This window comes from Cetorhinus maximus, chromosome 6, assembly GCF_964194155.1.
Source record: "Cetorhinus maximus chromosome 6, sCetMax3.hap1.1, whole genome shotgun sequence".
NCBI classification, from domain to species: domain Eukaryota; kingdom Metazoa; phylum Chordata; class Chondrichthyes; order Lamniformes; family Cetorhinidae; genus Cetorhinus; species Cetorhinus maximus.
Genome location: NC_135884.1, coordinates 136,479,491 through 136,502,493, shown reverse-complemented (window position 1 = coordinate 136,502,493; position 23,003 = coordinate 136,479,491). Strand labels below are relative to the sequence as shown.

At 48.3% G+C, this 23,003-nt stretch overlaps 1 protein-coding gene across 1 annotated transcript in view; it reads right to left on the bottom strand.

The window, feature by feature from the left end:
• Positions 1-23,003, bottom strand: part of cdh13 (cadherin 13, H-cadherin (heart)) — a 1,028,759-nt gene that overhangs the window by 130,998 nt on the left and 874,758 nt on the right. The window contains exon 8 of the mRNA XM_078544562.1: positions 21,840-21,980. Coding sequence (XP_078400688.1) covers positions 21,840-21,980 — 141 coding nt within the window. The remainder of the gene's footprint in view (positions 1-21,839; positions 21,981-23,003) is intronic.

Genomic DNA, 23,003 nt, shown 5'->3' with positions numbered 1-23,003 from the left:
GAGGACAGGAGGCAGGGTGGGGGTCGGAGGTGTCAGGGGCTGCAGGTGGGGGAACCAAGGGGGGGACTCAGTGGGCGGGGGAGGGGGGAGTCAGTAGGGTCAGAGATCAAGGGGGAGGTCGGGGGTGTCAGAGGTCAGGGGTCAGGGGGGTCGGATTTCAAGGGGGCCAGAGGGCAGGGGAAGGTTTCAGGCCTTGGGGTGAGGGCTGTCAGGCCAGGTTGTGTCGGTCCTGGGGGCTGGTGGGGTGAGAGTCGGACCTGGCGGGGGTGGGGGAATTAGTGGGTAAAGGGGATTCTGTTGGGGGTTGTAGTCCTTTGGGTGTTGGGGGAATCCTATAGAGGGGGGTGTTGTTGGAGGTGGAGGGGGTTGGGGGTAGACTGCTGGAGGGTCGGGGGAGTCCCGTTAGAGAGGGGAGTCATCAAGGGTGTGTGGGGAGTCCCCTGCGGTGTACAACAGTTACCCAGAAGTTAGAAGGGGTTTTAATCCTTCTAACTTTTTCTGAGTAACTATTGGTGTAACCCAGTCAGAGCCATCCAAAGTTTGTGATCTTAATCGCATTTTGAATGGTCCCCATTCAGGGGGCAATTGCCCTGGGGAAGTTTGCACTTCCAGGCAATTGCCATGCAAACCTTACCTGGGAACTTCCGAAGGGGTTTCCCAGTGCATCTTCTGGGGAACCACCCACCCCCCCGCCACCCAGCACGACGTCCTGGAGCTCAGAAGCTACAGCCCATTTATGTTGGCAACATGCATAATACAGACTATAATTTTTAGTTGCTGTATGAAGCAGAAATGATTGTTGGTGCATTCTAAACTTTTTATTTTTGTGTGTGTAGGACACTGACTTCACCAAATGAGTGATGCCAGTGCAAATGAATGGATGCTTTTGTTCTTTGGCGTAATTCCATTACTCCATGCTAATGCACTAGCATGACTTTTCCATCTTCCATGCATCATTCCTGATTGTCGTTGTAATTCAGATTTAATAGTGAGTGGAGAATTAGTCTATATTGTGACCTTGTGTACACTAAGGACAGGATTGAAACTGTCAAAATCTATTTTTGAAATTACTCACTGGCCTCTACCACCACATATTTACATTTTTCTCTTCAAGAATGCCAAGCTTCATGAAACTTTGACTGATAGGTCGCTCTATGATCAATAGGCTTCAAAGCCAAAATTGGCAAGACTTATACAAGGCTGTACAGTGAGATGCATTACAGCAGTTTCAAAAGGTAAGATGAGTGTCAGTCTCAATGGTCAATTATAACACAAAGATGAATTCAAGTATTAGCAAATCTCGGGAATTAATGGAACGAATCGACAGCTACTGGAAATCTGAAATTTAAACAGAAAATGCTTAATGGTCCAATTAAGGGCACTTCACACCACACAGGCATTTTGCTTGCAACAGGAGGGCCCATCTTCACATGGAGAGAAAGCCAAGTAAATTTCCCAGTGGGTTCCCGGGTGGTGCCCTCCTTGATGGGCATTCCATGGCCCACAGAGGGGCGCTCCTGTAGCAATGACCGCCCCTGCACCCACCATTGCCTCTGGAACAACAGCTAGCCACCACCCTGCCCTACCAATCACTGAGGCCTGCCTTCCTCACCCTGGCTTCTCCAAATTAGCTCACCAGCCTTCTCAATGGACCTTGGGATCGAGATGCCCTCTCTTTCGTGATGCGGCCTCAGCACTGGACACTGCCAGCAGTGGAGCTGCCGAGGTGACCAGATGGCTCTTTTGTCATCTTCAGTTGGATGGTTGCCCTGGCGGCAGACTGTTAATTGGCTGTACGTGCAAAATGCCCCACCCCCTCCATGGCCTCGCCTCTCTCCGGAACGGGGTCAACTCTCGCTTTCGGCTCCCAAAAAGTGTCTGCCCAATATTTCAGGCCCATGACCTTTTATCAGGACTGGGTCACTAACCTGAAATGTTAACTCTGCCAGACCTGCTGGCTACTTGCAGCATTTTCTGTTTTATTTGGGAATTCTCAGTGGACAATGAAAGGACCATCTTTAGGTAAAGAATATTGATTGCATTTTCCAATCATTAGCATCAAGAATGTTGTTTCCATGCAATGAATTACCAGTGTCACTGCCAATATTTCCCAATTCTAGTGCAGTGTAAAGATGTAAAAGTCTTTCCACACTCCCCACAAAAAAAAACATAATTAGAATTATTGCAGTAAAGGCATCTAACTATCCAGCTATTTGAATTCCCCGCTTTATCTAAAGTTATAAATCTCTAAGGTTTTATAATTAATGACAAAAGAAGTCAATTAGTGCTCTGATCATTTACACTTGAAACTCTTGAAGATACTGAACTCATTTCTTAAAGGCAAATGGCAACTATTGTCTTGGGGATTGGAGCAGGCAGGAGATCAGAGGACCAGCCAGCAGTCTAAACAAACCCACCCTGCTCAAGCAGAGGCAACTTTGTTCCACCGCATGAGCACCTCAGTTTGATGTTCCCCGTTTGTTCAAGGTTTTAAAGTCAGCAGCAACAATAAATAATGACTCCCCGCTATGCTCCTGACAGCTGTGCACTAACATGCCACAAACTGTTTGCTCTTCCCGTTCTTAACTTTGAAAATTTCCTTCCATCTCTCTCCAACTCGTTAACAAACTCTTCATTGAACTTAAACCGCAGCTAATTGGGTGTGAACAAGTTGCTGGCAACCTGCCGCCATCCCACCCTCCCTTTGAAAATTGCAGCGCGTCACGGAGGCTTCGGGCGACTGACACGCCATCCGAGAGCGCTATTTTCAAAGCACGCCCGCGCTCAACTTTGTAGCCGTGGGCCACTGAAAATCCTGCCGAGGGAGAGGGAAACAGAGAGAAAGAAATAACTTCAGCTCATCAGTTTAAATTAAAATATAACCCCAGTAGCAAAAAGTGTCAGAACCAGCCTCATCATTTGTGCAACTTCAATTGGTATTTTATATCCATTTTCTACAATGCCAGTGGCCTTTAAAGCAGTACAATAACTCTATGTAGTATTGTTTTCTAATGGGACCACTTTTGACCATCCTGATCTGCAGCATGGAACTAAATTTCATCATGCTGGCATCAATTACATCCAATGCCACACTTCAGTAACTACAGAACACAACCAATCAAATGCACAACTATTTTCATAGAGTGGAATATATTAACATAAATTATGAATTTCAGAACTAACAAAAGACACTTTAAAAAGGTTTTTTTGTAAAAAAAAACTATTATCCATAATCCAAAGTATTTCCTCTCACTTCTGGTTCACTAATGTCCTTTAGGACAGGAAATCTGCCGTCCTTACCTGGTCTGGCCTACATGTGACTCCAGACCCACAGCAATGTGGTTGACTCTTAAATGCTCTCTGAACAAGGGCAATTCGGGATGGGCAATAAATGCTGGCCTAGCCAATGATGCCCACATCCCACAAACGAATAAAAAAAACTAGGACAGATTATAAGGGGAGGAGGCTATAAAATTTAGAATTTTACAGCAATTTGCATTTATATACTGCGTTTAATGTAGTAAAATATTCCGAAGGTGCTTCACAGGAGTGTAATCTAGCCCAGTACTTGTTACTTCATCTGAGATATAACATTGGCAATACACCGAAGTACATTTTCACTTTCAATACTTCTTGCACATGCTGAGGAGTACAGTTTCTTTTCATCATTAATCTTTACAGGTAGAATGTAAATGTAAAATGTTTTCTATGTAACTCAATTTACTGCCTTTTCTAATCTTGGGCTGCTAGTCTGCAATGTTGTATGTAATGCAGCGTGACTGGCCCAGCCAATAAAATATAAGCGAGCATATATCAGTGTTAATGTTCTGGGATGGAGCTTGACATTGGACCTTGGTGTTGTTCGAGTTGCTTTGTCTTATGTGACATTCAAGTTCCATGATATATTAAAATGAGAAGGTTGAATGGATATTATGAAATTGGTAGGTCAGCAGCAGCTATGTCACGATGGAATTAAATTTATGAGAGAAGTGAGTCAATAAAATATACGGTGCTGCTGAAAAACATTAAGTAAATGCTCCCATGATATAATTAAAGGCAAAGTCTTTGTGAGTAAACTTAAGCTTCCAAGAGTTTGATTCGTCTTTTTGAGTTCCAACATGGCAGGATTTCTGCCTGCCCCTCTTAATCCACCCAGGCCACTTATTTTCTTGGCTCGGGGGGTTATTTGAAATGCATGGCAATCTCCTGATGGGATTTCTTTCCACCCAGAGGGAGCCAGCCATGGAAAAGGTAAGCAAATCCTGTGACGCAGCAATGCAGATAATGTGCAGCACCACAAGTGTGAGCAAGAGACCTTAAAGGGACAGAAAAGCCCTGAAAACAAAATGGCAAATTTCTTTGTAGGTCTCCGATAAGACTGAAGCCCTAAACAGATGAAGCGTTAGGCAAAGATGGAGGAACGGGAGGGCTCTATTAAGCCTTGCCCCCTTTATTTGAAGAGTTTTGAGATTTTCCAATGTCCCAGGTCCATTGCCACTTTCTACCAGGGAGTGTTGGGATTCAGTGGTGACTGGAGATTAGGAGAGTACTCCATCCCTTCCTCCGTCCACCACTTCACGATCACTTGTATGAAGCATGTTGTCCTGAAGGTGGGGAAATCCATGCCAGATGGTGAGGTGGTGGTATCTCACTGCCCTACTTTCCTGCTATTCCGGCCGTGATTCCACCAATTTGGGAGGAGATTGGAAAGGACTCACACCTGAACGTTATGAGTACTTAAAATATTTTATCAATTTATCCTATAAGTATGATTGACCAGCGTAGCCCACATCCCATGAATGAATTCAAAAAAACATGCTACCCATAGATAACATCTGCATACCTGTTTGTACTCAGGTCTACCTCTCTTTTGTCACTGCTCCTGATTTTCACTGGCCATCTCTGTGCCAATAGATTGCTTAACTGATGTCCAATGTCAGACGAATCAAATTTTTTTCCAGTTCAACATGTAGAAGACCAAGGTCATCATCCACTGGCCCCACCACAAACTTCACTCCTTACCATAGATTGCAACCGCCTTCCATTCTCTCAGGCTGAACTGTATTCCTGAAACTTTTATGTCCAAGTCCATCCAGATTAGTTTTAACATCCATATCTTTTTCAGCACAGAGACATAGACATGAATGGAAGTTATAACATGGAAACAGGATATGCAGCCCAACCAATCAGTGTTTGTATTTGCCACCCCTCCCCACTACCCCGCCAGCATGAGTACATGGTCAACAACAACAACCTGCACCTGTACATTTAACATTGTAAAACACCCCAAGGCACATACAGGAGCATTATCACACAAAATTTGACACAGAGCCACATAAGATTTTAGGGCAGGTGACCAAACGTTTTGTCAAAGAGGTAGGTTTCAAGGAGCTTTGTCAAGGAGGGGAAAAAAGACGTAGAGAAATGGAGAGGTTTAGAGAGGAAATTCCAGAGCTCAGGGCCAAGGCAGCTGAAGGCTGTACCTTCAGTGATGTGCAATAGGCCAGAATTGCAGGAACGCAGCGACCTCAAAAGGTTGTAGAGGGTGGAGGAGGTTACCGAGACAGGGAGGGGCAAAGCCACGGAGGATGAGAATTTTAAAATCGTGGTGTTGCTTAACCGAAAGCAAACGTGGGTCAGCGAGCACAGGGATGATGGGTGAATGAATTAGGGTGCTGGTAGTAGGGTTTTCAATTAGCTTAAATTTGTGGAGCTTAATTTTATGGAACTTAAGTCCTAATCACATTTAACCTCCCTGCTCCCATATCCTTTTGAATCTCTTTCTTCCTACATCTTTCCATCGCCTATCTATCCAATCAACTGCCTGCTTTCACATCCACAGCATTGAGTGGCCCCACCCTTCCTCACTCCCTTCATCAGCTGTTGTACAGGCCTTCACCACCTCCAGTTAAACTGTTCACTTGCTCTCTTAGCTGGCCAGCTATTATTCATGAACTTTGCTGCATGTATCCTGTCCAAAATCGAATCCCACTCAGCCATCACTCCTGCCCTCGCAATCTACATCAGCTCCCTGCCCCTCATTAAATTTATCATTTTTAAATCCTTCCATGGCTCTATTCCACCTTATCTCTCTAATCACCTTCTGCCCTCTATCTCCACCAAACATCCCATTCCTGACTCCAGTCTTTGTGGAATCCCTCTTACCATAATCCCCACCACCTTCGGAAAGCACTCAGTTGCTTAATTTCCCATGAGATTAATACAGATCCTGAAGAGAAAATATTGAGAAAATCCAACGAGACTGTAGCCTAAAGCAATGTTATTCTCCTGCCGCACCATCGGGTTTGAACAAAGTGTTTTTTTCTTTCTTTTTTAAGTATTGATCTAAAGCAACGTTATTTATCAGAGTTTGATGATAGGCCTCGATGGCTGATAGCAGCAGCATTAGAGAATTATTTAAAGGTATTGTTTTTTTCCCCCACAATTTTCTAGTGCAGCCAACTGGAGATTTGTGGATTTTTTTCACCAACACAATAAAAATAGACGGCCTGAGAGGCAGCTAATAGAATTGTAGGCATCAGGAAAGAAAGCAAATGGCGCAAATCTGGGACGATTCCACCCTAAGTGCGAGCAGGAAAAAGAATGCTTTACCCGCTGGCCGCAGTGGCTCTTTTCACGTTGTCTTGTGCCGATCCCTTCGTTAATCATGCATTCCTGGGAAACATACCGTTTCGATGGCCGGCAGGCTCTTATTGGGCTGCCACGCCTTCATCTCGCTGCTTCCTCGCGCCAGGCACTATATTTAAAGTGCAGCTGCGCGCACACCTCTCAGCGTTTCCAGCCCAGGACTGCTGGAAAGAAAACATGGCCCCAAAAGTCAAGAAGACCTCAGACCCCAGTTTAGTGACGTGTCCCTCGAGCACCTTTTGGACGCAGTGGAGGCTCGCTGTGATGTTGCCTATCCTGGCCCTAGCCACATGGGTGGGGGTGGGGGTGGGGGTGGGGGTTGGTGGGGGCAGCCAAATCACCAATCCAGCATGGGAGGTGGTGGCAGCTGTGGTCAGTGCCAACGCCCATCAAAAGAAGACAGCCACCCGGTGCTGCAAGGGGATGAATGATCTCGTCCATTCTGCCAGGGTAAGTCACTCTTCTCATCACTCTCAAAACCGCACACCCACAAACCCATCACACATCCACAGGGCCCTCACTCACTGCCAGTTCAAAGTGCAGCTGCGCGCACACCTCTCAGCGTTTCCATTCACTCTCTCACACATGCCTTCCTTGCCCTCATCCCATCCATTTATCATCTGGCCTGGCAGGCGCCCCACTTACACTCTCCCCATCTGTATTCATGCAGGACAGGCTGGCACACAAGGGGGAGAGGGCGCAGACTGGTGGAGGAATGCCCGACATCAAAGTCCTAACAGACTTTGAAAATCGAATCATCCAGCAGGCCAGGGGAGATCTGGACCGTTCCTGTGCTGATGGTGAGGTCGGCACTGCTCCACTAAGTGAGGATCCAGCAGTGCAACATCCATTAGACAACCATGCCATGAGTGATGTCTCCTCTTTCACAGGCCACTGCCATGCACTAATTATCTTTCCTTGCTTTCGCAGCATCTGGGAAACAGCCGACAAAGTCCATGACCCAGGGCCTCCAATCAAGCCTCGAAGAAACCTCTGAAGAGGAATTTGAAGGCACTCTCATTGAGGTCCTGTCACAGCGCTCACCCATACCCTCCACCAGCGCAGAGACACAAACCTCAGTGGGACCTAGTTCTAGGGTAGCCTCAGGGTCACAGAGCGCCTTGCACTGACTGATTCACAGCAGGCGGAGGCAGGAACTTACCAGGTTTCCGGCACTCGGAGGACTGCGGGAAGCCAGAAATCTGCTGAGTCTGAGTCAGATGACGTACCTCTGGACCCGGTCATACCTCAGTTGCTGGAACTGCAAAGGCAAGCTTGGGAATATCAGGAAGGAATGTCCACTGCACTCCTCAGATTGCAAGGAGGAGTCCGTTCACCTTCAGTCTGGGGTGATAGCGAGGGCATGCCAACGCACTGAGGTCAACATAGAGTTACAGAGTCATACAGGTCTACAGCACAGAAAAAGGTCCTTCGGTCCATCGAGTCTGCGCCGGTCAAACAAGTACCTAACTATTCTAATCCCATTTTCCAGCACTACGCCCTTGGCCTTGTATGCCATGGCATCGCAAGTGCGCACATCCAAATACTTCTTAAGTGTTTTGAGGGTTTCTGCCTTTACCACCCTTTCGGGCAGTGAGTTCCAGATTCCCACCACCCTCTGGGTGAAAAGAATTCTTCCTCACATCCCCTCTAAACCTCCTGCCCCTTGTCTTAAATCTATGCCCCCTAGTTACTGATCCCTCCAAGGGGAAAAGTTCCTTCCTGTCTACCCTATCTATGCCCCTCATAATTTTATACACCTCAATCATGTCCCCCCCTCAATCTCCTCTGCTCCTGGTAGAATGGCAGCCGCCATGAGGTGCTTGGTCCAGGACATTGCTTCAGCACTGCTGTGTGGGCTGAACTCCATCGCTGATGCCATAGTTGGCCTCCAGCAGTGCCAATGCAAGAGGGATGCGGGGCAGCTTGATCTTACTCCAACGTCCCCTTCTCCTCAAGGAGTCAGCCAGGGGCTCTCGGGTACCCATCGGGAGGAGGATTAGCAGGTGCACACCCCGGGGCCAGCCACCATGGTGACTCCAGGAGTGTCCAGCACATCCGAATCCCCTCTTCAGCTTCCAGCTCCACAGGCCTGAGGAGGGCATCACTACCACACAGCAGGACCCCGAAAGCAGGCCAGGGCGCTCCAAGTGTTGGTCCTCCAGAGGATGCCCTCCAAGGTTATCACTGACAGGGGGCAGTAGGCAGAAGGCTGTCTCCACCTCCGCTATGGATGTCCGGGGAGCACCAAGACATAGCGTCAGGTTTAGGAAGGTTAAGAAGATGTAACTCTTTAGTTGCAAACCAATTAAACTAAATTAGCAAAATTAGGGACAAATTAAAAATCAGCCCCTTAAAGGGAAACTGCAAAAACAAAGACAAAGTTGAAAGGAAACTTACAAACAATAAATCAAGATGTGATTAAAGGGATCAGTAAAACACCCCAGTGCCCGCGGTGCCCACTGAGCACGGAAGGCCTCGACAGTGGTGGCAGACACCGCGTGCTCCCTCTCCAGGGACACCCAGCTGCAAACGTAGCCGTGGAAGAGGGGCAGAGAGTCGGGTCGGACGACCTGCTTGATCACCCTCTGCCTGGACCTGTTAATGGCCAACTTGGCCAGGCCCAGGAGCAGGTTCACGAGGAGGTCCTCCTCCTCCCTCCTGGCCCCTGTCCACACCGGGTCCCTGTAGATCAGAAGCATGGGACTGAACTACAAACAAAACAACAGTAAAAGGTTCTTCAAGTAACTGAAAAGGGAGTGCAGCCTAAGATACCCTACATGGTCCATGGACTTCACAAGGCCGCAAAAGACGAAACCACCTTGGGTGTCCGTGAATCGCCACAACCTACGATTGTAGGGGACTGCTGCGTGCAACTCCCTCCACCCCAGGTCCCCGATGGAAAGTGGGAGGGCACCTCCATAGAGGGCTCCCCACTGGGGACCTCCACCGCCGGACGGCAACAAGGCACGCCAGGGTGTGCCTGGACGCCAGGCAAGGGGGAGGAAGTGAAGGGTGTGCAGCAGCAGCCCATACAGGAAGCCCCTCCGCGCTGTGCCAAAAGGCACAGATGGCATTTCCGCGAGGCGACTCAGGTTGCAGGGCACTGGATCTCGAGGGAGGGTTCGGGGCTGGGGGCCAATGTGGAATTCTGTCCAAACAGGGGTACGCTCAGACGGAACGCCACCGAGCACCTGCACCACCTCAAGTCCCAGGATGACGTTAGGGCTGAGCATGACCGCCCTAAGATCTTGGATGGCACTGGCTGCGAGCCATACGTCCATCGACACGTGTTGCACCAGCTCCTGGGGAACCATCCAGCCCATTTCTCTGCCACCCAGCATGTCCCCGATCCTGGTCACCCCGGCAGCCACAGCCCTCCTGTCCGCCAGCCACTGAAAATGGTGGAGGTGCAGACCCGACCTGTTGCAGGTTCCGCAGCGCGCCCTTCTTCGCTTTGTACGCCAGCCGCAGGGCCGGGTCTGCGTCGGGCTGACGGAGACGTGCCTCCAGGCTGAGCACCTCCTTCTCCAACTCCTCGACCCTGGATTCCGCCTCTTTGTCAATCCCCTCGCGTACTCCTGACAGAAGACACGGACATGAGCCTTGCCCACGTCCCACCATAGCCTCAAGGAGGGGAAGCCTCCCCGCTTCCTTCTCCTGCCGGCTCAGGAACGACGGAACGAGTCGAGGAACCGCTCGTCCTCCAGCAGCAGGTTGTTAAAGTCCCAGTACACAGACCGCTTCTGAGCGCTGAACGGAATGAGTTCTATCCACAGCAGACGGTGGTCCTTGCACGGCACCTGCCACACAGAAGCTGACAGAACGCGGGACACAAACACCTCGGAAACGTAAAGGCGATCGAGTCTCGACGCTCAAACTCCAGGTGACATTAAAGTGAAAACGCTGGAGTCAGGATGGAGATGTCGCCAGACGTCCACCAAGTCAAGGACCAACCAGGTCCCATAACTTACTCACACCTAGCGTGCGACGCTAGGCCTTAAGGGTACAGTTGAAAATGTTCCAGACCCAGGATGGAGGTGCCCGGTATTAAAGGTTAGGGGGGAGCGGAGAAGCCCTTCTCGCCACCGCCACCTGGTGATGCAGCTTTTGGGGCTATGAATGGACTGCCACAGACCCCTGGCAGGCCAGATGACATCTCGGGGGTACGAGGTGGGTCAGGGTGGGGCACCACCGCAAGGCCGATACCCTCCCTGACCCCCGAGGAGCCCTGCTCAGGGGGCTGAAGCAAGGGGTCAGGGATTTGGGCTCCCCCCAGAGCAGAGCGAGGGGATGGCGTCTCTCCCAGGATAGACTGGAGGCTGGGGAAACCTCCATCTGCGAGGCCCCTGCTGCCTCGTCCAGCCCCTCTGAACGCTCTGCCCTCTGGGGTTTCGGCTGGTCTATCCTTTTTCGGACAACCGCTGGCTCGGGGACGCACACCCCATCGTCGCTGGACCCAGGAAACCGCGCAGGGACGACACCGGGTCCAGCTCATGGAAGCACGTGCAGACACCTCGCCGGGGGCCGGGTGATGTTTTTGCCCCCGAGCTGGTGTTTTCATGTTTCTGGGGATCAGGGCAGGTTTGGCGTGTCTGGGGGGGGCCGCCTCCAGGTGGCAGGTCTTCCTCTGCGCCTTCTTACAGTGGACGTGACGGCGGTAGTTGCCGGTGGCACCTCGCTTTGTGGGGAGGAAGATGGAGTGGTGGCGGGGGGAGGGGTGGCGGTACCAGCTGCAGCCGCCTGGATGGTGTTGGCGGCTCTGGATGCAGGGCAGTTCTTACCAACGTGCCCCACCTCCTTACAGGCATGGCACCGCATGCCGTCCGCAGACCAGAAGAGTCTGTAGACGGCCCCCTCATATTTCACAGTGAATCCCCCCCACCCCACTCTGTGCACTCCTCCCGGGCCAGGCGGACGAAATCCTGGTGCCGGAAGGAATGCGGGTGACGGGGGGGGGGCTGTATCCTTGAGGCCGAGTGGGATCGATGCAATCCCTGACCTAACCTCCCCCAGTTGATGGAGAAGGGGGGAGGAGGGGATCACTGGGGACAAAGGGCGGGGCGTTGGAAATTATGATCCTCTGGGCGGTGGCCTCCAAGGGGGTCCCACCATCAGAAATGTCCCGCCCACAGTGAGCCCCTTTTCAAGGGCCGGGTGCACCGCCCGCTCCGACCTCAAGAAAATTACGGCTTTGCCGTATAACTACAGCAACTACGGCTGAAGGGGTCGATGACCTCAGCTACAGCCCTGATGCACACCTCGATTGTCATTATGGGGTGGGTGGAGCTCTTAGCACCCAGGGTCTCAGTAAGGCGACGGGAAGGTGACAGGGCTGCGGGAGCAGCAGGGGCTGCAAAAGCAGCCACACCTACATATGTTTTCTTACACAGCCCCGCCACCAGTGACAGTACCGCCTCCACAGTTGCCCCGGGAAGGCCCGGCTATGGGCGACCCTGCCACAGCCAGGGGGAGAGCAACACCCAACCCAAACTCTACATTCGAGAATGTCCCACCCGGGGAGAGGGGAAAGGATGGTGTAACCTCCCCCTCTGGGATGACAAAAACAGAGAGGAGAGGAGGGAGAAGGGGAAAAGGACAGGGAGACACAGGAGGGAAAGGGTACTCTCTGTGTGCTCTCAGCATCTTTGAGCTGGGGAAGCCCCCATCTCGCAGCATCTCTGACCAGTGATGCTGTGCTCCTGAAGGGCTGAAAATCACAAAAGTCTACTAGACTTACCCACTCGAACTGCTGTGGTAGTAAGGAACACGGTGCTGAAGGCTGACAAAGGATCAGGTGCATTTAAAGCTTCACGGCTGATATGACCCTGATCACAGAGCACAAGTGAGCTGCCCTCAACCAGACAGGAGTCAGATATTCTCAGAGGCCATGTGAAGATCTATGGAGCATCCTCACTGCATGTTGTCATCATCCTCCTGCAACTGAGCGACTATTAGGGCCTCCTCTGTATCTCCATGACGGGAGCATTCTCACTGAGAGTATTTGCGCTGCCCTAAGCCAGACTGGAGTTAAGCGTTCACAGATGCAATGTGAGAATCTATGGTGTCTCCTCACTGCATGTCGTCATCCTCCACAATTCTAGCGGCTATGTGGGCTCCCCGAGTGCGCCTGCCTCATCTGGCCAGTGCGATGGCCTCACTGTTGTCATCATCGCCTTCGAGGACCTCCTCACCCAAATCCCCGTTGATGTCCTCCTCATCAGAGGAGATGTCCAGCCCCTGAATCTCCTCCTCAGCCAGCTCCTCTCCCCGTTCTAGCACCAGGTTGTAAAGGGCACAGCAGGCGACGACGATGCCTGACACCCTCTGTGGACTGTATTGCTGGGCTCCACCAGACTGGTCCAGGCACTGGAACCTCATCTTCAGCATCCCGATGGTCTTCTCCATCAAGGTGCAAGTTGCAGCATAAGTCTTGTTGTACCTTCGCTCTGCTGCAGTCTGATCCGCCACACGGGTGTCATCAGCCACATCGTCTGTGGGTAACCCTTGTCCCCGAGAAGCTATCCCTGCGTCCTCTGCGGACCCTGGAAGATGTCAGGGATCTGAGACCAACTAAGAATGTAGGAGTTATAGACACTCCCTGGGAACTGTGTGCAGATTTGCAGGATGAGTTTGTGTTGGTCGCACACCAACTGAACATTCAGCGAGTGGAAGCCCTCGTGGTTGACATATTTGACTGCTTATTGCCATGGAGATCGGAACGCCACATGAATGCAGTCGATGGCACGCTGCACCTGTGGGAAACCCGAGATCTGGGCAAATCCAATCACTCTTGCATCCTGGCTTTCCTGATACTGGGTGAAACGTACAAAGTTGTTCCCTAGACATGTGCAGTCTTCAGCGACACTGGTTCTCGATCATCTGCAGGGATGAAAGGCGGCGTCTATAGACCCTGGGTCTAACTAAGTGCCTACCAGCGATGGCTCTCTGTGGCTCTTCAGCAGCGTGTGCGGGAGCCCCAGCCACCCCCTTCTTCCTGAGGGGGCTTCTCCCTCTGCCCAGTCTGGTGCCTGTCGCTCTCTTCTCATTGTCTTCGCTCTGTGTAAACCACAAGCCATACAGTTAGGTCACCAGGGTCCATGATCCTGATGTACCCCTCCTACTGGATGAAAGAGAGAGACACATGTGGGTTAACATGGGTGTCCTAATAGCCTCTCTTGGTTAAGTCTGGCAGCCCCTTGACACATCCCAGAAAGTGCTGACCACCACTTGGATGGCCAGAGTTTAGTGCACTGCATGGCTGCCCGAAACCCCACCTCACTCCACCTGACCGATTGGTGGCAACTTTTCCCATTGGACTGCATGCTGTGCTCTCAGCTCAGGCATTCTCCTAACCTGCGCTGCAAGGCTGCACTAATAGCTTGAATCAAGAGGGAGATTGGTCCAAACCAGGATGATGACATTGCAAGGGGGCTATGAGCGCCTCCAGCAGTGACTGCTCCACGGCCAGCTTTCACAAGGAGATTGTACAACGTGCGCAGGCGTGCAGGCAATCTACTAAAATGCTCATTAGTTTGCAGTCGTGCCTGAGGGGTGAAAAGTGCTGGCGTGTTTGGTGGCATTTTCATGCCTCTGCGTTGCTTGAGTGGGCAGATAAGCCAGAGGCCCGACTCCAAGCATGTCCATGTGGTTGCGCCTGAACTGTCAACTGTGGAGGAATGGTCACTTTATACAAGGTTTCCCTAATGCGTGGCTGCTTCCCTTCCCCCCACATCCCGCACGTGCTTGTGCACCACCATCAACCACAGAGCAGCACTTGCCACCCCCAGCACCCCACCCCATGCCAAAATGCCTCAGCCACAGCCCTTGCCCTGGCACCACACTGTCAGCCAGCCGGGACAAAGCGACTTGCCTGTGCCCTCGCCCGAATGCGCGGTGCCTCAATCTTGAAGCCCAACAGGCGACCCTCAGGAGCACTGCGCAACATTACTGTGCACTCACCACCTCGACGTGCAGCTCGCCAGGTGCACGCCTTACATATCATACACGTCGGCGCGATGCTCAGACGATCCAGCGTGGGGGGGATGATTGCGGCGAGCTGGGCTTATAATGATATGCAGATGTATTACAACAAAGTTCCCGAACGTCCGATGGCGCAAATGCGGCCCACCTTTGACGGGCAGAGCGGACGATTTCATGACATCATGAAACTGATTTTTGGCCTTTCCTCCATATTGTAAACTCACGTCTGCCATGATGCCCGATGCCAGCCTGCACAGAAAATTCCACCCATAGAGCCAGCCCTGTGTGCTGGCATTCTAGGAGGTGGGAGTCCCACCTTGTCCAGATGATGCAGGTACAAAGTTAAAATAGCCATGCAAACGCTTAATGGCCCATCCACCCTCAGCTCCCAGCCACTGCCTTCTTAACTGGGCCCTTTTAATGGCCCAGGTGTCAACCTGCCTCGGTCAGAAGCCTCATTAATATATGATAATAACCTCCCCTATTGACATTAGAACCTCCACGGCACTTTAACATCACCCGCTGTGGGCACCCTCAGTAACATGTCTGGTGTGTGCGTGTGTGTATTCAGGAGGGCCATTCCCCAAAGAGAAAGGATTAAGTGTGACCTTAATGTGATCAGAAGCTTCTGAGCAACTCCTACTGGTACACTGGGGGATAAACTATAAATCTTCGTTATATTCGTCCTGAGGTCTGATTGGATCTAAAGAGCAATTTCTAAGTTTTATAGAAATGTTCGTTACACCATAGTCTGGATGTTCAGTCAGAATGAAAAATACTTTGTTCAGAAAATTCTTGGGAAAAAAAACCACATCTGCCTTGACCAAAGACAGTTTTTTTTTTCAAAATTACAAAATGCCATGAATCATTATAATGAGGATTTATTGTAAAGCAATTAATACAAAGGAATCTAAATTTTGGGCATCATCTGAAGGTCAAAAATACACATTTATTTCAATGACTCAACTATAAATGATGAATAACTATTTAACTTTCCTATCATTGCTTTTCATTTTGGAATCAGTGGCAAGTGACATTGATATATATTCCACCAACACAGCTCTAACAGCTATTGTTTAATATAAATGTAACAAAGCTATAAGTGGTTATCACTTGGTTGCACTATACATGCTTAAGTCTAAAACACACAGCGGCACTATCCACTTTAGTAATTCACGCCCTAGCACCAGCTATTGAAGTGACATTCTTTTAATGACTTTTTTGTGCTTGTGAATTTACTTTGACAAAACTGAACAGCTATGCTGAAGTGATATGTACAAATGGATTATCATAATATCACACTACTGTGCATGGGTGAACAATCAATAACAGCACTTTCAATTAAATGATAGGTATGAAAGACATCAGAAGGGAAAATGTAAAGATATTTTAATTTTGCATGAAACTTAACGCTCATCAAGATGAAGGGCATTTGCACTGAGGAATGTAGGACTTCTCATTTCATGCATCCCCATCAACATCTTCCACTTCCAGACCAGGCAAACTTTGCAAAAGCAGAATAAAAGCTACAAATATTAAATCTGATTTCTGTCACAGAAAACCATCTCTTATTGTGCCAACACACCATTTCCCACATCAGACGTAAAGGATGAAAATGCATTGGAAGCAGTTCAGAGAAGGTTTACTAGACTAATTCCTGGAATGGGTGGGTTGTCTTATGAGGAAAGGTTGGACAGGCTAGGCTTGCATCCGCTGGAGTTTGGATGAGTAAGAGGCGACTTAATTGAAAGATATAAGATCCTGAGGGGTCTTGACAGGGTGGATGTGAAGAGGATATTTCCTCTTGTGGAAGAATCTGGAACTAGGGGTCACTGTTTAAAAAGAAGGGGTCGCCCATTTAAAACTGAGTTGAGGCAAAATTTTTTCACTCAGAGGGTCGCGAGTCTTTGGAACTCTCTTCCTGAAAAAGTGGTGGAAGCAGAGTCTTTGGCCAGAATCTTCGGGTCGGCGAGTGGGGGCAGGGCCTGCTTGCCGATGCGCGGAGACGTCGGGCGTGCGTCTCGATGTCACTGCGCGTCATTCAGGTCTTGAGTTTGGCGGGCACGCACTGGAGTCGGCTGCGCGCCCGCCGAACTGTCAAAGGCCTATTAAGGCCATTTAAATAGTAATTAAACTAATTAATTGAGCTGCCCGTCCAACCTCAAGGTTGGGGGGCAGGCGAAGAGCCCAGGCGGCCTTCGCATTTATCATGGAACCTCCTCCACGGGCGGGATGAAGGTTTTTAAAGTTTAATAAAATTTTTAAATAAAATTCATTGACATGTCCCAGCTCATGTGACACTGTCGCATGAGGGGACATGTCTTAAAATGTTCTTTTTCTTTATTAAAATTTTCAAAAATCAAAGTAATCTCCCTGAGACAGCGCTTCCGGGTGCGCGTCACGCTGGGCGGGCCTTAATTGGCCTGCCCATGTAAAATGGCGATGCGCAGCCAATCGTGGGCGGCAATCGGCTACGCACCCGCCCGCGCCCGCGCCCGCTCCCCACCCCACCCCCGATGGGGAGAAGATTCTCCCCTTTGAATATTTTTAAGGCAGATGTGGATAGATTCTTGGTAAGCAAGGGAGTGATAGGTTATTAGGGGTAGGTGGGATGCAGAATTCAGGTTACTATCTGATCAGCCATGATCTTATTAAATGGCGGAGCAGGCTCGGGGGGGCTGAATGGCCTACTCCTGCTTATTGTTCATTTGTCTCTGTGCCCTTTCGACAAGCTTGCTAGTTAAGCATTAATTTGTGCTGTAGGTCTACACCTGTTAGGGGAAGCGTGCATAACACTTGTTTTCACTTGTGCGTTCACCCAAGACTCTCACCATCACCAGATGGAACAGGTCATCTTCCCATGGGTCTGGGATGGAGATCAGCCCAGGTTATCAAAATAAAAGGCATTCTACAAAATGACCGCCTCACACACTATCCTGAAGGAATATTCTTGCTCACCATCTCAAACCAGAATATAAAAGGAGAAAGTGCACTTTTTTAATGCAGTATTCTATAGTAATAGGAAAAAGATAGAAGGTAAAAGGATTTAGAGATGCTGGAGAGGGCGCAGAGAAGATTTAGAAAGATGATACCAAAAATGCGTGGGTATATATATTAGGAAAGAATTGACAGGCTAGGTCTCTATTCTATTTCAAAAAAAGGCTGAGGGGTGACCTAACAGGCCTTTAAAATCAAGAAAGAGTGAAATTTTGATAGAGTGTAACAGAGGGAATGGCTGGAATGTTCCGGCCCTGCTGGCATCGGGTGTCATGGCAGGCGTCAGGGGAAACAAAATGGTGAGAAAGCCAAAAATCGGTTTCACGCCGTCGTGAAACCAGTCTGTGATCATCCACTCCACCCATCAAAGGCAGGCCGCGTTTCCCTCTGCCGCACATCGGGAACCTAATTTCAATATTTTATAAACCCTGCTTATCGGAATCATCTCCCCACGCTGGATCATCCAGGCACGTCGACGTGTTTCACAACTGTACATAAGTGATGTGCACCTGATGAGCTGCACTTCACTCGGGAGTTTGAGGTTTGTTTGCCTGCCTTGCTTCGGGCAGCACACACAGTCATCAGTGCCAGACTTCACAGGCAGCACCACATCCTTTTTAGAGGGGCTCACAGGCAGCTCTCTACCTACCAGACCAGTCGTAAGGTGGGGTGGCTTTTCAACAGCTGCAGGGCTGGGGCTTGCTTGGGGAATAGGGAGAAATGGCTTCAGGCAAGGGAAGAGTTGAAGGGTGAGAGTGGTACTGGGGAAATGGGGTATCCCACGGTGTGTGTTGGGGCACATGTTGATCTCTGCAAATGGCGTCAAGGTGGTGAGGGCTGAGGAGGCAGTCTCCAGAGGAGATGAGGCCAGGTGGAGATGTGAGGGTTTGTGTGAGAGAGTGAATGATGATGTCCCTTAAGCTGGCAGTGATTGAGATGCCAGGGAATGTGTGCTGGCCTTGTGAGAATGTGAATTTAGAGTGATTAGACGGTTGCCTTACTCTGGCGGCACAGATGAGATCATTCATCCATTTTCTGCACTGGAAGGCTGACCTCTTTGTGCAGCATTGGCATCGGTTACCTCGCCTCCCAAGCCGGAGTGGTGAGACGATGGGCCTCCTGCAGCCAGAGCAGAGGACATCATGGCAGGCCACCATGGTGTCCAGAAGGTGTCCCAGGGATATCACGCGCCAAGACCATCACGCGTCATTGTGTCGGGCCCGACCCCACATGCCGACCAGAAAATTCAGCCTCAGGGATGCAGCAAACAGGTCTTCACAACAGGAGCCCATATTCACATGTTTCATCAATTTGTGGAGATACCCTTCAATTCACAATATGTGAAGACCATACACAATGAATCACAGAATCTTTACAGTGAAGGAGGCCATTCGGCCCATCAAGTCTGCACAGGTTCACTGAAAGACTATTCTACCTAATCCCACTCCCCTGCCTTATCCCTGTAACCTTGCACATTCTCTCTCTTCAGGTAGCAATCCAATTCCCATTTGAATACCTCGATCGAACCAGCCTCCACCACCCTTTCAGGAAGTTTGTTCCAGACTCCAACCACCGTCTGGATGAAAAAAAAATTCCTCACATCACCTCTAATCCTTTTGTCCATTATTTAGAACCTGTGCCCTCTAGTTCTTGATGCACCCTTGAGTGATAACAATTTTTCAATATTTACCCTGTCCATACCCCTCAGGATCTTTAATATCTCTATCAAGTCTCCTCTCAACCTTCTTTTCTCCTCAGAAAACAGACCCAACCTCTCCAATCTATCCTCATAGCTACAGTTGTTTATCTCTGGATTAATTAAATTTGATTTAAATGATATTGTAATATGCCTCAAAAATTCTTCTGGTAATGGCGTAGAATATGATAGTTGTGTACAAATGGTCTTGAATGCATGGATGTATAGAGGCTGATAAAAGACTGTGGACATGGTAGCAATCATTTATGTGCATGATGCTGTCACCAAATGGTGAAGACAAGCTGCATATTCATGGAGTGGAACCTCTTTGTATTCGTGAGGAGGGAGATACTGGAGATAGGAGCCAGGTGGATAACATTTATGGTGCTGTGCAATAGTGACACTGCTCTAGACCAAAATACACCCAAGGCCAGCAAGACACAACTGTGTAATGCAGCTTTGGAGACCTGGCAGTAATCTCAGGCATTGTTTGTAAGGGCTGATTAGCAAACAAGTTCAGGCTAGGTGATACTATCCAAACTATGTCCTTGTGTTGCTTCTAAGCATGGCTATAGGAGTGTATTTAATTTTATGACAGACTTGTGTTTTGACAAGTGCATAGGGGCTACTGCCATTCCATTTATAATTTAAAATGCGGCAGTAGCAGAACCAACAATGTGATTTAAGCAATTAGGGATGGGCAATAAATGCTGACCTAGCCAGCAGCGGACATATCCCTTGAATTAATTTTAAAAATGCATTGCATTTTTATTATATATATCTGAGTATTGCTGAAAAAAGACACATGTTTTCGAAACTTTTCGTCTTTCACTCATGAGGACAACTTGCAAGAATACAAAGTGTAAAGGGAACAACAATTTATATTTCATGAGGAGAGAGTGATGATTGGTAGAGGTGTTGCCATGGAGAATGCACCAGTTAGCTGATGACTGACAGTTAACTGTTAAGCTTTGTTTAAATTCAAACCAGGCAGGTTGACTCTGATTGGTCAAGGCAATGCTCTGGGGAACGAACCAAAGAGTGGCTATGGCCTATTTTGTTTCGTTGAAACAAGCACAATGTGTGTACACATTCTTTCTGTATGCAAAGAACAGGGCCCTGTGCATTAATATATGTAGCTCCTAGCACATATAAGTGCACCAAACTGCAAGCCTGACTGATTATCTACCAGAGTCCACTTGTCAATCAATCAACACTCTCTTCTCATGAAGTATAAATTGTTGTTCTCTTTATATTTGGTATCCTTGTGAATTATCCTGATGAGTGTAAGATGAAAAATTTTGACAACGTGTCTTTTTTCAGCAATACACAAGTTCTATACTACCAAACAACCAAAAATATTTATATACATTTACACCAATTTAGATATTTGATATATAATAAGCTTTGCACACCAACATGTCCTCAGACACTGAACATTACAAGGAACCCTGTGAATAAGCCATCCAATCCCAGGTTTTTATCCTGTCTTAATGTCTTTAACATTTCCATTTCTCCCTTATTGACGCATAGGGTTTACAGCACACACAGACCATTCAGCCCAATAATCCTGGTATGTTTATGATTCATACGAGACTCCATCCACCTTGCTACATCTCACAATATCGGCATATAGTAATTACTGGACAAACTCAGCAGGTCTGACAGCATTTGTGGAGAGAGAAACAGGGTTGACATTTCGAACCTGTATCACCCTCTTCAGGTCATACAGACTCAAAGCATTAACTCTGTTTCTGTCTCCACAGATGCTGTCAGGTCTGTTGAGCTTTTCCAGCATTTTCTGTTTTTTTTTCAGATTCCCAGCATCCGCAATGTTTTGATTTTATATCAGTAATTGCTAGTGTTCTTAAAACTTCCTCATTTCTGGAAAATCAATCTTCACTTTCAGTTCACAAATATGCCCATTTATGTATTTTCAAATGTTCTTTTTTAAACTGGCTCGAGAAAATATAAACATATAATAGGGCCATTTTGTGAGATAGTGTACAGCAGCAAAACTCAGCTGTCAGCAGTGCACATTAGAGGGCTAAGCCTGGAATCTGTGTTTTGCCATTCACTTGTTCCTGAAATCACTGATTAATTACCAACATACATGTTTTAGCAGACATATGCTAATTGCCTGTAAATTTATAATCACATGCAGTTAATTCTGATCAGTTGAGAATGGTGAGCATTTATAATTGTGTGCACTAACGTAGGATGCTGCCAACTAAATAAATGCATTACTTCAGCATTTAGCTCCTGTAACAACCACTGCAATACTTAAACACTGAACAAAAGTACACAGTATTAGAGAAATGCTACAAAGTAGGAAAAGTTCAGCCATGATCTGATTGAGTGGCAGAGTAGGCACCATGGACTGTACAGCCTATTCCTCCTCTTATTTCTCATGTTCTTAAGCTACAAATTGAAAATCAAATTCAGTTTCTAACCGACTCACCTGGTGATAAATATTAACTGTCAAAATGATGAACTTGTTGCCATGTCTGCTTACCATAGATTTAGTGAATACTGGTGCATGGTCATTCTTGTCATCAATGACGATGGTTGCTGTTGCTGTGCCTGTCAATCCCACATCGCTGCCTGCCATGTCTTTAGCTTGGACAATCAACTCATACTTGACGACTTCCAGAGTCTAATAGAATGGGAAAAGCATCAATATTAGAATATTTTGTATTATTGTCCCAGCTGGATGATACAAATGCATTGGTATACTGTATGACATATGTTAGAGGAAAAGTATTATATTCAGGGCATGCTATTAGAAATGTATCTAGCTGACAGGTGAGTTGGAAGAGATTTTCTTGTCCATGCTGCCCAGGTTGCACTTAAAAGTGGGACAATAGCTGAAACAAAATAGCCTGTTTAGTTGAAATGCCATTCTAATTTTCAAGCAAACCTCAATCCTGTTAGTCATAATGCCTTCTGGGAACAGGCAGAAGTCTCATAATGTATAAGTTAGGAGCCAAATGATGTAGTTACAATCCCTGATGCCAACTTTGTCAGTTAAGTACTGCCAGATCCTCCACACAAAACATACATGTCAGAAGTTGAGAGCTGAGCAATTTGATTGTATATTAAAGGGATACTGAACTGCAGTCAGAAAAAGCTGGAAGCAGGATTGGCACTCATTGGGCAGAAACCTGTGATGGTATACATTTTTTCAGGATTCGGGACCAGTTTCCATTGCCTCTGCATCTGCCATCCAATTGCGGACACGTGGCAGGTTCCTGAGGTTGCAGACTCAATCAGTGGGCCTGCAGCTGTGGATGGCTATCAGCCACATCGGCATTGAGGCCCCCACTCCTTCCTGCTGCAGCCTAAGCAGAAGCCTCTGCTAGTGGTGGCGCTGCAGAGGCTGCCGAGCTAACGGCCCTCTGATTGGTTGCCGCCAGTAAAATACTGTCCCAGGGTCCCGCCGCCCGCTGGCACAGGCTTGGTTTCCACTTTCGACCCCAGAGGCAAGACTTGACCGTCTTTGGAAAAATTCATCCCGATTAGCTCTCAAGTAATTTGGGGCTTTATCTATGCATGTTCTTTCTTTCTTTATAAAGCAATTTATTTAATGGGACATGAAGCTGAAGTGAGAATTCTAACTGTTGGATTTATCACCTCATAGGCCTTTTTTCAAAATCTAGCATATGGCAGTGCAGGAGAG